At 37.4% G+C, this 13,109-nt stretch overlaps 1 protein-coding gene across 4 annotated transcripts in view; it reads right to left on the reverse strand.

Moving 5' to 3' along the window:
* TRPC4 (transient receptor potential cation channel subfamily C member 4) overlaps positions 1-13,109 on the reverse strand; it is a 225,262-nt gene that overhangs the window by 16,974 nt on the left and 195,179 nt on the right. For all 4 annotated transcript variants that reach the window (XM_005585691.5, XM_074021882.1, XM_065533164.2 and 1 more), the window contains 2 exons: positions 4,742-4,937; positions 503-697 (listed from right to left, as the gene is read on the reverse strand). In XM_005585691.5, coding sequence (XP_005585748.1) covers positions 503-697; positions 4,742-4,937 — 391 coding nt within the window. The remainder of the gene's footprint in view (positions 1-502; positions 698-4,741; positions 4,938-13,109) is intronic.

Below are 13,109 nucleotides of genomic sequence, written 5' to 3' on the forward strand. Positions count from 1 at the left end.
AGTCAATCATTTAATTGAGAATTCTTATCAAGCATAAAATGCTCCGTGTAAGGACCTATGTTAGGCACGAGGAATTTGAGGTCACTAAAACACATGCCCTGCCCTCATGGAGCATACAATCCAGAGGGGGAAACAGACAATGAGGAATAAATGCCACAAATAACCTGCTGTCACATTCTGCAAAGACCTAGAAGTCAAGGTACTAAGACAGAGTATGCTAGTTCCCCATCCTTGGCTAGCAGAACTTGAGGGCTGTGTGAAGAGTGGAACTTCTATTAAAATAGCAGTGACTGCCCTCAACGCAGGAAATGCACTTGTGAAGAAATCCTAGTTAATCAGACACTGCCTTGGTCATGGGAGATGTGCTATAAATGTTCATGACATGCAGTCGGTAAGAACAAAAAGGCTAAAGACCTGAACCTGAACATGTTCATTAAAGACTACAAATATATTCAAATACACAATTTAGAAAAAGAGTAATACTAACATGCTGTGTTCTTACCCCTATTGTTCCAAAACTTTCTGGCTTCCTTCTCATCTGTTTCTTGCACAAGTGTGTCCAGATCCATTTAATCAGGTACCAGAGAGACTTGGGGCTTGGGATGACATTGAAGGGAGTAGGCAGAGTACCTCCTTCTTCAAAATAACTCATCCAAAGCTTTGTTCGTGCAAATTTCCATTCTATATCTGCATGGTCCTGAACAGGAGAACATGACAACTGATGACAGGTTCCTTAATTAATAAGGTACCATAAATTTCACAGACAGCCTGTAACCTGACTTCAAGCGACTCTTGGAACATTAATTAAATTGCTTCTAAAACCACCACTGACTCCCAGAGATAGTCATCTAAACATTTCAGGTGGTGGCTTAACCTAGAGTAGTCACAGGTCTTGTGTCACTTCTCATACTTCCTTCTTCAGTGAAACAGGTATCTAAAATAATTCCATGTTAAAAAGACTGCAGTAATTAGTCATGACTTGAAGATTAGCCTGCATCTTCTGCACTGTAGGCTCACATTAGCGCAGTTTCATTTGATTCAGGAATAGACTTTCTGTCTTAACCAAAGCCTTGTATTCCTGTTTCGATTAATGTTACCTCCACAGATGCTCATGGCTTAGCCTTCAGTGTTGCCAGGAAAAGTCTTATTGGATATGTTTTCATGTGAATATTATTGCCCACCTTTGGCCAACGGAAATAAACATAGAAAGAAGTTCCCCTAATAAATGTAGAGTTGGGCTTCTCTGACACACCATGGGATCTTGACCTAACTTTGGACAGATTTCACCAAAGAGCAGTATGGCCAGTGGTTGCCCACAATCCTGAGGCTATCTCCTTCATCATGTATTACTCACTCCACTTTATTAACCTCTTGGGGAAACTTTGGAACATTTGTGGCAATTAGATTTGGGGCGGCCAGTCTCTTCTTAGAAATGTAGCCATAAATCTGATTTAAGCAGAAAATCTGAGAAGTAGGAGGTGGTAGAGACTGGGCATACATTCATTTTAAGAATTCAGAATAGTTCATTGTAACCAGTTAATATCATAAACACGAACTCATATTTTACAGTAGGAGAATAATCTTCAACTATGTTTCATTTTGATATTCCTAAATTGCTGTATGCTGATGAATAAGTTATACATACATTTCTACTCTGCGCAACATGGGTTTTAATCCAGATACTGGACAGATTGTGCTTTGAACAAGAATCACCAGAGCTAGAAATTGCATGGCCTTATTGTTGCTAAGCGAATGTTTGATAAATGGGAACACAGAAGCTGCAGTTTCTCTCCCTTTTCCCCTCCTCTTTCTTTCCTTTCTTATTTCTCCTTCCTTTCCTTTCTCTTTCTTTCTAAACAAGCTTATCGGTTCTGGCTGATTATGCTGCATTGGTAAAGAGAATTGTATATATTGTTTCCTGCAGGCATAGAGAATGGGACTCAGTAGATCTGGCTCAAGGAAATAAAAAGGCAATCACTTAGATAAAGCATTGGCCTGTGAATAGCTCCTTCTGATTCTCTGATTCCCAGAGAGTCTCAAATTATGTTCTTATTGCAATCACTAAGCAAGTGCTTTCTTTGTTCATGATTTAGGATTTTAAGAGGGTCTATAACATAGTCTATAGTGCTTAGAAAATCTGGAGATAGAAAGTTCTAAGCTGGTGATGACTAGATCCATCTTCCACTACTCACCTTCTAACTCCTAGTCAACATTTGAAACTCGGCTTAAGAATCCTCTCTACTCAGAAGCCTGCTCTGCCTCCAGTCCTGAGCTGCCTCCTATTTCCAACCCCAGTCAAGGTCCCCTCTTCCATACTTTCATGACATCCTCAAATTTCTTTTCTCAATATTGAAATTATTTATCGATTCTTTATCTCTACTATATCATTTTTTTGTTGTTGATGAAAACGGGACTTTTTAATTCTTTGTATCCCTAAAATTAAGCATATGTCTGGTATATAGTTGGTTCACTATAAATATTTAATCAATGAACAAATGAATGAATGAATGGAAAACAGGCTTTAGTTGAGGCCTACATAACTGCTTCTGCCTTTCAACAGTTAAATTTTCCTCATTTTTCAAGGTTTAACTATGACTCTGAGTTACAGTTAGCAAGAAAAAAAAGAAAGAAATAAAGAAAGAATGTAAAAGATAAAGAAAGGAAGAAAGAAAGATAAAGAAAGGAAGAAAGAAAGGTAAAGAAAGAAAAAAAGAAAGGGAAGAAAGAAAAGAAAAGAAAGAGAAAGGGAAGGGAGAAAGGGAGGGAGGGAAGGAGGGAGGAAGGAAGGAAGGAAGGCAGGACCGACTGACCCAAGGACCCAAGGACCCAGAGTATATTCTGCTATTCTAGAACAGGGGAAAGCAATGCTTGGCATGTTCATGCCTCAAGGAGGCTTCATGCATGGAGACCTGGAATCACACCTTTCTCAGGTGCTTAATGCCTGTTTTGTTCTCCATACTGTTAGGATTTGGGCTGAGTAGAAATAGAGAGTTGAAGATGATTCTCATCTCTGTAATGAAGTTACCTAGAAAAGCACACCTCACAAAGAAGCAATAACAAAAAGTCATAATATTCTTAAATAGTGTTTTCTTCTTGATGAAATTGGGACATTTAATGTTTTAAAAGATCCAGGCCGGGCGCAGTAGCTCAAGCCTGTAATCCCAGCACTTTGGGAGGCCGAGACGGGCGGATCACGAGGTCAGGAGATCGAGACCATCCTGGCTAACACGGTGAAACCCCGTATCTACTAAAAAAAATACAAAGAATTAGCCGGGCGAGGTGGCGGGCGCTTGTAGTCCCAGCTACTCAGGAGGCTGAGGCAGGAGAATGGTGTGAACCCGGGAGGCGGAGCTTGCAGTGAGCTGAGAGTGCGCCACAGTACTCCAGCCTGGGCCACAGAGCGAGACTCCGTCTCAAAAAAAAAAAAAAAAAAAAAAAAAAATCCAAATTGCTGGCAGCTTCCTTGTATCTAGCTTAATAATTAAAGGACTTCTAATTTGTTGTTGTTGCTGATGTTCTGGAAAACAGAACCCACATTTTGGCAATATGTTAATTAGGAGAATATAGAACTTCTGACACAAAAATTTAGAGTCTATAAAAATTTCAGATCATGAGATGCTTAAATGAAATCCAAAGTATCCACAAATTCGGACATTAACCTCCAAATCCTAGGACCTACCTATTTCCAGAGGAATTATTTATGCATTTGGAATACTTTAGCCTGTGAATCGGTAAATAAAAACCATTTATTTTCATGTTCTATGCAGTTTTTCATCAGTGATGAGTGTCTTATGAGAAAAATGTGCCCCTTAAAGACAGCTGAAGTAAAATTCAGAGTTTTGCTTGACAAAAACATAGTAATAACTCTTCAGAGATTTAACCATAGATTCAAAGGTATAATGTAATGTAGTTATTTATGAAGAAAATGGGAAAACTATAATTATGCTTATAAAATGCTACTTGTCTAAGGTATAAATATGAAAGACTTAACTATATTTCATTCCACTAAGGGTTCTGATTTGCTCCTATTGCTAGTGGTCAGAGACGTATATCACTAGTATGTAAGTTCAAGCAGATAAGTTCAAGCTTTGTCTTTCTTGTACATTGCTGTATTTCTGGTGCCCAGAAGAGTACTGGGCAACACAGTATGTACCAAGTAATTATGTGTTGAATGAATAAGTAAATAACGTATGCTAAGTTGTTTCGATTCCAGAGTTTCAAAAAAAATGTATTGTGTATTATCCTACAGAATTTAATACTACTTCTCTGAATACATTGCTTTCCCTGAGTTTTAAGAAATTGAAAATCCTATGACTTCTCCTCTCCCCAGACTCCTCTCTGGGTTATCTTTTGTATCTTCCCCTACAGGAATGACTTTGCTTATGTGAGGGTGGCAGGTTAAATGGACTGACAGGAGGCAAAACCTACTGTTCACTGCACAGAGATGAGCTGCTTGTTTGTAAGTCAGATCTCAGCTACTATTTCCCATAGCCAGTGACTGCCTGGCAAAATGGATTTGGTTTATCTTTGTAATCATGTGTAACATGACAAAATCAGATTAACTTATAGCTACATATAGGGTGCTACTGCTCAGAAATTTCAAATTAACCATTGATAATTCTTATCTGTCTCATCAATGGCTAATTATAGATTTTATTTATGATGGTAAGAAGATGGAGTATAGCTGACAACAACAGATTCTAGAGGAAATATTGAATTAAAATAAAGCTGGTCAACTTACAGCAATCAGTTGGTAAGAATTATTCATCATAGCTATTAACATGTTGAGTAGAACAACCAGAGAGATGACATTGTATGTCCCAAACATGGTGGCACCAACAAACTCAGTAAATTCATGCTGTGCTTTGACATTGGTCACATATAAATTGATGAGTCCAAATATTGACCAAAACAGGGACTGCAGTGTCTCAAATAACCTGTAATAAAGATAAAATGATACTAATAGCTATATTAATGGAATAATTATACATAAGATATAACAATAAAGCTTGGCGCTATTATATATAAAATTAACTTTAATATCAACAGTAAAATAACCTTTTAGGACAATTATAAAATTAAATGATAAAAAGAGTGAAAGAAAACTCTTTTCCTCAAACTAGTAGAAATGGTGTACTTAAATTTCCCAAGGGCTTTGAAAGCTAAATTTAGTTTCTTAGGGCAGAGAGAGGCAAATGTGGCATGGGTACTGAGTTAAGAATGGTTTTTACTTTCTCAAATGGTTGGGAAAAAAAAAGTGATATTTTGTGACATGAAAATTATGTAAAATTCACATCTCCATATCCATAAATAAAATTTTATTGAAACGCATCCATTCTCATTCATTTATTCATTCCCTATAGCTTCGTTTGTGCTACAATGGCAGAAGAAAGTAGTTACAGCAGAGAACATATGGCTCAGAAAACCAAAAATATTTACTATCTGTTCCTTTTCATAGAACATTTGTCAATCTCTGTCCTAGGGCACTAAGTCATCACTAAGAAATGATAGATCCCAAATTTTAGGCTTTAAAAAAGTCTGTTCTTTTACTGATTTTGCTTTGGTTGTAGGAGAATTGAGAACATTATAATTATTACAGATTTCCATGTTTACAACTAAAATTGGACATCTTGTAAGATGGCAAAGAGTCTCAGAATGCTTAGATAATAAAATCTGGTGGGTTTTTGGTTTTTTTGGTATTTCAAGGAACATTTTATTTATTCTAGCCAATGAATGAGCTCTGGCTATTTTATTGAAAATAAATAACTTGCTCCAAAAAAATGAAATAAGCTGAGGAGTATCTGAACCCAAATGGAGAATTGTTTGTTTCAAAGGGACCATAATAATACACTAATATAGTGTAAAAAACGATAATAGAGCTTTCATACTTCTTGATAAATCATTAAAATGAGACTATTGAAATTACAAAAATAAAACGAAAACCTTCTCATACCGGGCATGATGACTAAGGGGGTAGGATTTCCGTCTGTCGGGAGATTAGCATTAGATTGGAATGGTGTTGCAGAACCAAGTCAATTATGGCTTCTGGCAACTCTCAGCCCCAGTAGCATTGTCCCCTGTATGCCCTTTTACGGAAAGATAGTCCTGGTGTAAGACTCTGGAGCTACTCAGCCAATGTCTCTGTGGATTAAGTCAATCATGGTCAAGTGACCCAAGGACAGACAATTCATATAAGGCCAGTGGCCTGTGGCATGTACTAAGGCAAAAATGATCAGAATTCTCCTCTAGACAAGTTTGCCTTAAAAATATCAAGATAATTGCCCAAAGGGGTTGAGATGACAGGGGTTATGATGTGGAGTCAGAGTCACTGGAATGACAGGATGCCAAGGGTCTGAGACAGCACAAACTAAGAAACAGAGAATTGAGGATGAATAAGCCAGACAATAAGTAAACTCGGAATAAGGATGAAGTAGCTGACTCACTTTAATGCTGACACACAGAGTAACAATCCCATGGCCCAGCACTATGTCAACTCCGGCTCTTCCTAAAGCTGGGGCTTGCTCTAGGCTCTGCCCTTGCAAAGATAAACCCTTACTCAGAAGATTGAAGGGCTATAATTCTGTGCATGATTTTTATAGCAAAATGCTTGTTACTTGAAATAAGCCATGAATTCTGATGCACATAACCAGGAGATTCTAACTAAATATGCCTAATTGGCATTCAGGATGAAAACTGTTTTTTTAAAAAGGTAAAAAATTTTGTATTTTTAATTGAGCAACTAGTTTTAAGATATAAAATTAACTATTTATTTTCTAGAACTGTAAAACGATGGAACAACAGATTATTGTGAAGCAGAAAGAGCACTGATCTGATCAACTTTAGCCAAACTGTGATTTTTAAATGGAATGCTGTACATTCATTCTTAGAGGAAAACCCAGATGCCAGATTCCAACAATATTAGAATTAAATCTGGCTCATCGGCCCTAGACAAAAGCCACTAAAGCCGCTCCTTGAAAGTCTCTCAGGAAAAAGTAAATTTGGCCCATGGCCATGAATTCTTTATTTTTAGTAACTTCAAAGACAATTCTAAAATTAATCATAGTGTCCTTTGGATTTAATGTGAAATAATTGTATTCTTTCTTTCCAAATAGTGTATTTTCTCACTGTGAGTATACATATAAAAATCAGCTAGTTTTCCTGACATGAATAGCAATTTAAGGAAAGTTATAAGTTAAATATTATAAGTTATAAAATATATTGTGTAAAATGTTACCACCTAAATCCCATTACAGGTTCTTTTTCAAATAAAAACAATGATGCAGAATAAACGGCTTATTATTTTGAATAGTACACACTTGCTCCTGTCTAAATACTAACTACTAATCTTAGGAAATATTAGTAAACACTTTTGCAAAATATTTATTGATGTTTAAAAAAATTTAAAGGGGGCCAGGTGCGGTGGCTCAAGCCTATAATCCCAGTACTTTTTGGGAGGCCGAGACGGGTGGATCACAAGGTCAGGAGATCGAGACCATCCTGGCTAACACGGTGAAACCCCGTCTCTACTAAAAAATACAAAAAAATTAGCCTGGCGTGGTGGCAGGCGCCTGTAGTCCCAGCTACTCGGGAGGCTGAGGCAGGAGAATGGCGTGAACCCGGGAGGCAGAGCTTGCAGTGAGCTGAGATCCGGCCACTGCACTCCAGCCTGGGCGACAGAGTGAGACTCCGTCTCAAAAAAAAAAAAAAAAGGAAAAAAAAAGAAAGAAAAAAATTTAAAGGGGAAAATTCTAAATAAAGTGACATTTCATGATTACTCATGGATTCTTTCTTTCTTTGATTTTCCTTCTTTCAGTGGAATAAGTCAATAGTGAGGATTAAAGACTAGTTCCATTTAACTAAAATATATTTACTTCTCAGAGGAATTAAGACCCTGGTCTTAAAGTGTTTCTCAATGAATTGTTCAGATAATAGGTGGATTTTTAAAAAATCGGTCTGGGTTAACATTTCAAAGCCATTGCTTTCAGAAATGTTTTTTTCATTATTAATTCCCAAAACTATTGAGCCCAACATTGCCCATAAATTGAAGGATCCTTACTTAAAGCATCACATCTCAGAATGCCTTTATGTGACTAATATTTTTCTTGTTCTGTGGTAAGATATGAACTGAAAGCTCTCCAAGATAATGCTACAATTTATTTAAGTGACATTTAGTACAAAACTTGGGTCAAAGACTAAATTCTAACAGTCTATATGGGTGGACCGAGGTCCTGCCTTCCTAATGATAACATTTTGTCTCTTGCTTTGAATGTATTGCTCAACATGTACGTTATATAATTAGCTTGTTTCCCTGATTATATATTTACAGCCAGAAAAATTGAATGTGTAAAATGTAATATATTCCACCGTTGAAGTTTTCCTCTATCCCATGGGACTAAAACAATGAGCAAACATAAATTAATAAAAATTCATCTGAATATTTTATCTTTAGCTTACAAGCAAGAATGTAATATTAAAATAATGTATGACTCCAACTGGCCAATTACAACTATTAGGAATACAGCTCCAACAAATATAAAAGGGTTTTGCTTAATGAGACAATACCTGTCACAAAGCCTGTGCTCCTCTCTTCATAAGAGAGTACCTTGCCAGGGGCTAATAGCTTAAAATTGCACATAGAGTAGTTTCAACAAGTAAATACTCTGTATCTTTTGGTAACATGCAGTTCTTCTCAGGGTATTGAGAGAATAACCTGGAAAGGAGCAGAAGGAAGTATCTGTTCACTGGTGGGAAACTGCATGAAGTCACATAGAAGACATGGATCACAGCCTGACACTGGGTGTTCACAGCTAGGGAGATCAGAAAAGGCCTCCTGGAAAAGGTATATCTGAGGTAGGATTTGGAAAAAAAAAAGCCAAATGGAAGGACAGAATAAGGACATTCTCGAATAAGAGAAGAAAATACATATTTGGAGATTTATATTTATAATCCATCAGGAAATATTGAAGAGTAAAGTATTGCTGGGGGATTGAAAGATGAGACAAGAAAAGGAAGTGATACAGAGGATGTTTGTCTCCTTCAAATACCATGTTGAAATGTAATCCCTGATATTGAAAGTGGGGCATAGAAGGATGTGTTTGAGTGATGGTGGTGGATCATGGATTTCTCACAAAAGGCTTAGTGTCATTCTAGGAGCAATTAGTGAGTTCTCACAAGATCTGATTGTTGAAAAGACCTCTGCACCTCCCTCCCTTGCTTCCTTCCTCTTTCCCCCTGTGATGCCTGCTTCCCGCTTCCCTTAGCCTTTCACTGTGAATGGAAGCTTCCTAAGGCCCTCCCCAGAAGCAGATGTTGATGCTGTGCTTCTTATAGAGTGTGCAGAGCCATGAACCAAATAAACCTCTTTTCTCTGTAAATTACCCAGTCTCAGGTATTTCTTCATTGCAGCAAAAATGGACTAAGACAGGAGGCAGGGGACAGACAGATCAATGAATGATCTAAAACGTCAAGCTAAAGAATGTGGCAGTGTCCTGTAAGCAATAGGGAAACCATTTTGGCACTTTAAACAGAGGACCCTCAGATTTTGGTTTAGAAATATAACTCAGGAAGCAAGATGGAAGACATGAAATAAGGCAGAGACCAGGGGCAGGGGTACTTACACTTGGGCATGAGTGGAGAGCAAGGGGAAGACAGTGCCAAGATAATAAGAGTGGGAACAGACATTTGTTGACTGACTACACATGGAAGAGATGAGAAGAAGGTAAGATCTAGAATAAGATATACATTTTTGATGTAAGTTTCTGGGTGGATTGTGGTCATGTTGACTAAGAAAAGGAATTAAGCAGGAGGAAGAATATGTTTTAGAGAGACTATGATAAATTCTCTTTGATTGAATGTAAGTCTTCAAGAGGCATGTAAAGAGAGGTGTCTAATAGACAGATGAATATATTGTGCAATCCAAGGATAGAAACTGATGTTAGTAATATAAATATGGAAGTCATGTCTTAGACATATAGAGCCAGTTCCAAAAGCGTAGATGAATTTTCATAGGGGTACTGTTAAAAGGGTCTCAGGTTAGTATGCTAAGACATACCACTATTTAAAAGCAGTAATGAAAATAAAAAATTATCAGAGTAAAGTTAGGGTTAGGGTTAAAGTGAGAAAGGCTAGAGAAGTAAGATTTGAAGTGAAAAGGGTAATAATATGGAAGTTAAAAGGGGACAAGATTTCCAAAAAGGGAAGCATTAAACAGGGTCAAATGAAGCAGACACATTAAGTAAAACGTGAGCAGATAAATGTCCATAGTTAATGGTGATAAGAAGGCTCTAGATGATAATTTTTAGGGCAGTTTTAGTGGAATGATGGAAGCAGAAGCCAAATTGTAATTGGATGAAGTCTGAGTGAGAGGTGAGAAAATAACATATCTTGCATAGGCTTATTTTAGGGTTACTTGGATGAAAGAAATGAGAGAAACAGGAGTGGTAGCTAATGGGAAATACTGGGTTCAAAATTTCTACAAAGTTTGAACCTGAGTGGAAGGAATAATAGAGATGAAACCTTATGAGAGGTATGTGAGAGATAATCCTCTACCATTGCCAATCATGACAATAATAAGAGTAGCTACCATTTTTGATGACATTGTATGACATGCACCGTGTTAGGTACTTTATATGAATTATTTTATTTTTAACCTTCACATAGAATAAGGTCTCAGAAATAGTGGGTAGTTTTTAATTTATGAATCATACAGAATTACAAAAAGAAAATTAAAGACCAAAGAAAGCACTGAAGTAAGATGTAGAGCAGGGGCCCCAACGGTATCACTATATACCCTGTGACAGTGACTGATGTCTGTTTTGCTTAAACAGAGTCATCAAGGGATAGGTGACTTATGCCTAGGACCTCCTGCTTCCTAATGCTAAGGGCTATTGATATATACTTTAATTTTTCAATATCTTGAAGCAAAAACTAACTTGTGGCTGGCAGATTTATATTCTATTATTTAGAAAAAATAATTCAAGGGCAATAACTGATTTATTTGGGTTGAATGATATAGGCCTATAGTATTTAAGATACGTGATTATGTTGCTTCTCATGACAATAGAGGAAACCATTGGTATAGACAAACGAAAGTAATACATAATCCCAATAATCCAATATATTTGATTTTGGAATAGAATTTATATTAAGTATTTTACATCTTACTTGTCTGGCCATAATCTCCTTTGATTTATGTTATGATTAGTCTGTAATATGTTATTACTTACGAAGAAACCAATACTAGGGACAAGGAAATTCCTAGGAATTTTAGGGGATCATAAATCATGACAGTGTTAGGTATAACCTATTGATTGCAGAGGAATCAGATAGGTGAGAAGGGTTGGGTCTGGGAACCAGAGCTTTTCCCCCAAAATAAAGAGGACCTAGGAGTTAACACAGTTTTAAATGCTGTGTGGAAGTTCTTTCTGGAAGGCAAAGGAGGAAGTCAGAAGGATATGGCAACAGGAACAGATGGGGTGGTTTTGGCAAGCAGTTTGCACCAGGTTATGCAGCGTAAAGTAAGAAGAAAGTTGTGAAAGAGCATTCACAAGGGTTCTCCATCAGAAATCCAGGAGACCAGCTGGCAGACAGACAAAGACGGTTAGAGCAGAACTCTCATTTATGAAGGAAGAGGTTGGTGGGATCTGACCATTGTAAATCTCTAATCCAGGTTTCCCTGGCCGAGTTGCAAGTCAAGAACCACAAATGAGACGGGGGTGGGGGAGTGGGTGGGTGGGGGAGGAAAAGAAGTTCAGATATCAAAACTGAGATGCCATTCTAGGCCATGCTAGTTATGAGGATGTTTTTGCAAGGGATTTCATTGAATTCCTCCTGCCCAGGGTCAGAAGAGAGCAGTGGGAAGATGTCAAGACTGAGTGAACCAGTCAGGTCAAGAAACTGCTGCTTAGGAATACAGGATCAAGATGGAGCTGGAAGGCCGGCGAAGTGGCTCACGCCTGTAATCCCAACACTTTGGGAGGCTGAGGCAGGTAGATCCCTTGAGGTTAGGAGTTCAAGACAGCCATGGCCAACATGGTGAAACCACATCTCTACTAAAAATAAAAAAATTAGCCAGGTGTGGTGGTGGGTGCCTGTAGCCCCAGCTACTCCGGAGGCTGAAGCAGGAGAATCACTTGAACCCTGCAGGCAGAAGTTGCAGTGAGCCGAGATCATACCACTGCACTCCAGCCTGGGTGACTGAGCAAAACTCTGTCAAAAAAAAAAAAATGTGTTTTATTTAAGATCCATGGATGTATCAAATCTATTTCTGAAAACAATGAGGTATCAATGGCTGACATTTAAAAATTATGTGCAAATAAGATAATGAATAATTAAAATGAAGTTTTAAATATTGGGGCTAAGATAAAACAGATGTAGAATTAAATCAACAAGAGCATTTTAGCTGTAAGTGAATTTGTTCATGTGATATTGAATTTTTCTTACATGAGAAATTACCATCCTCTCTTATAGTATACATGATTCTATGATGGCTCATGAATAAGGTATGACTTTTAAAGTCACCTACAAAATGACTGTGTATTCAAATGTGGTTACTGTGTGGAGGAATATCACTTCACTTATTAATTCACCTACTAGTTAACCATCTGTTTGCCACAGTGGGAAGGAAATGGGACAGATATATAGAGGAATAGCCTATGAGAGCTGTGTGACCATCAAACACAGTGCCCATGAAGCTGTGTGCTGTTAGCAAAGCCTGTTATGAGAATAACTGAAGAGAGTTGACAATAGACAGTGTCTATTGCTCATCCAGCTGTAAGGGCACAGAGAGTGTTGTGTGCATGGCAATAATGGCTAGATTAGTCTTAGATTTCCATTTGCACTATTTTTAGATGCTTAAGTTTTTGTGTAGGAAACTAGAGAATGAAAGAGATACGTAAATGGACTTTAGTACCTGGGAAACACATAAGGAAACATTGAAACCTACTTGAATTTTCCAACATGAGTGGTTTTACATATGTTCTATCTTTTAATGTACTTGTAAGCTTTCATAGTACCTAGGTTACCTTTTTCGATTCTACATCTAAAAAAATAGTATCTATTGCTTTCTTTTTCATGAAGTCATTTACAAGAAAAGATGATTTTACTAAAAT

The sequence above is a fragment of the Macaca fascicularis genome, chromosome 17 (genome assembly GCF_037993035.2).
Source record: "Macaca fascicularis isolate 582-1 chromosome 17, T2T-MFA8v1.1".
Classification (NCBI taxonomy): Eukaryota; Metazoa; Chordata; class Mammalia; order Primates; family Cercopithecidae; genus Macaca; species Macaca fascicularis.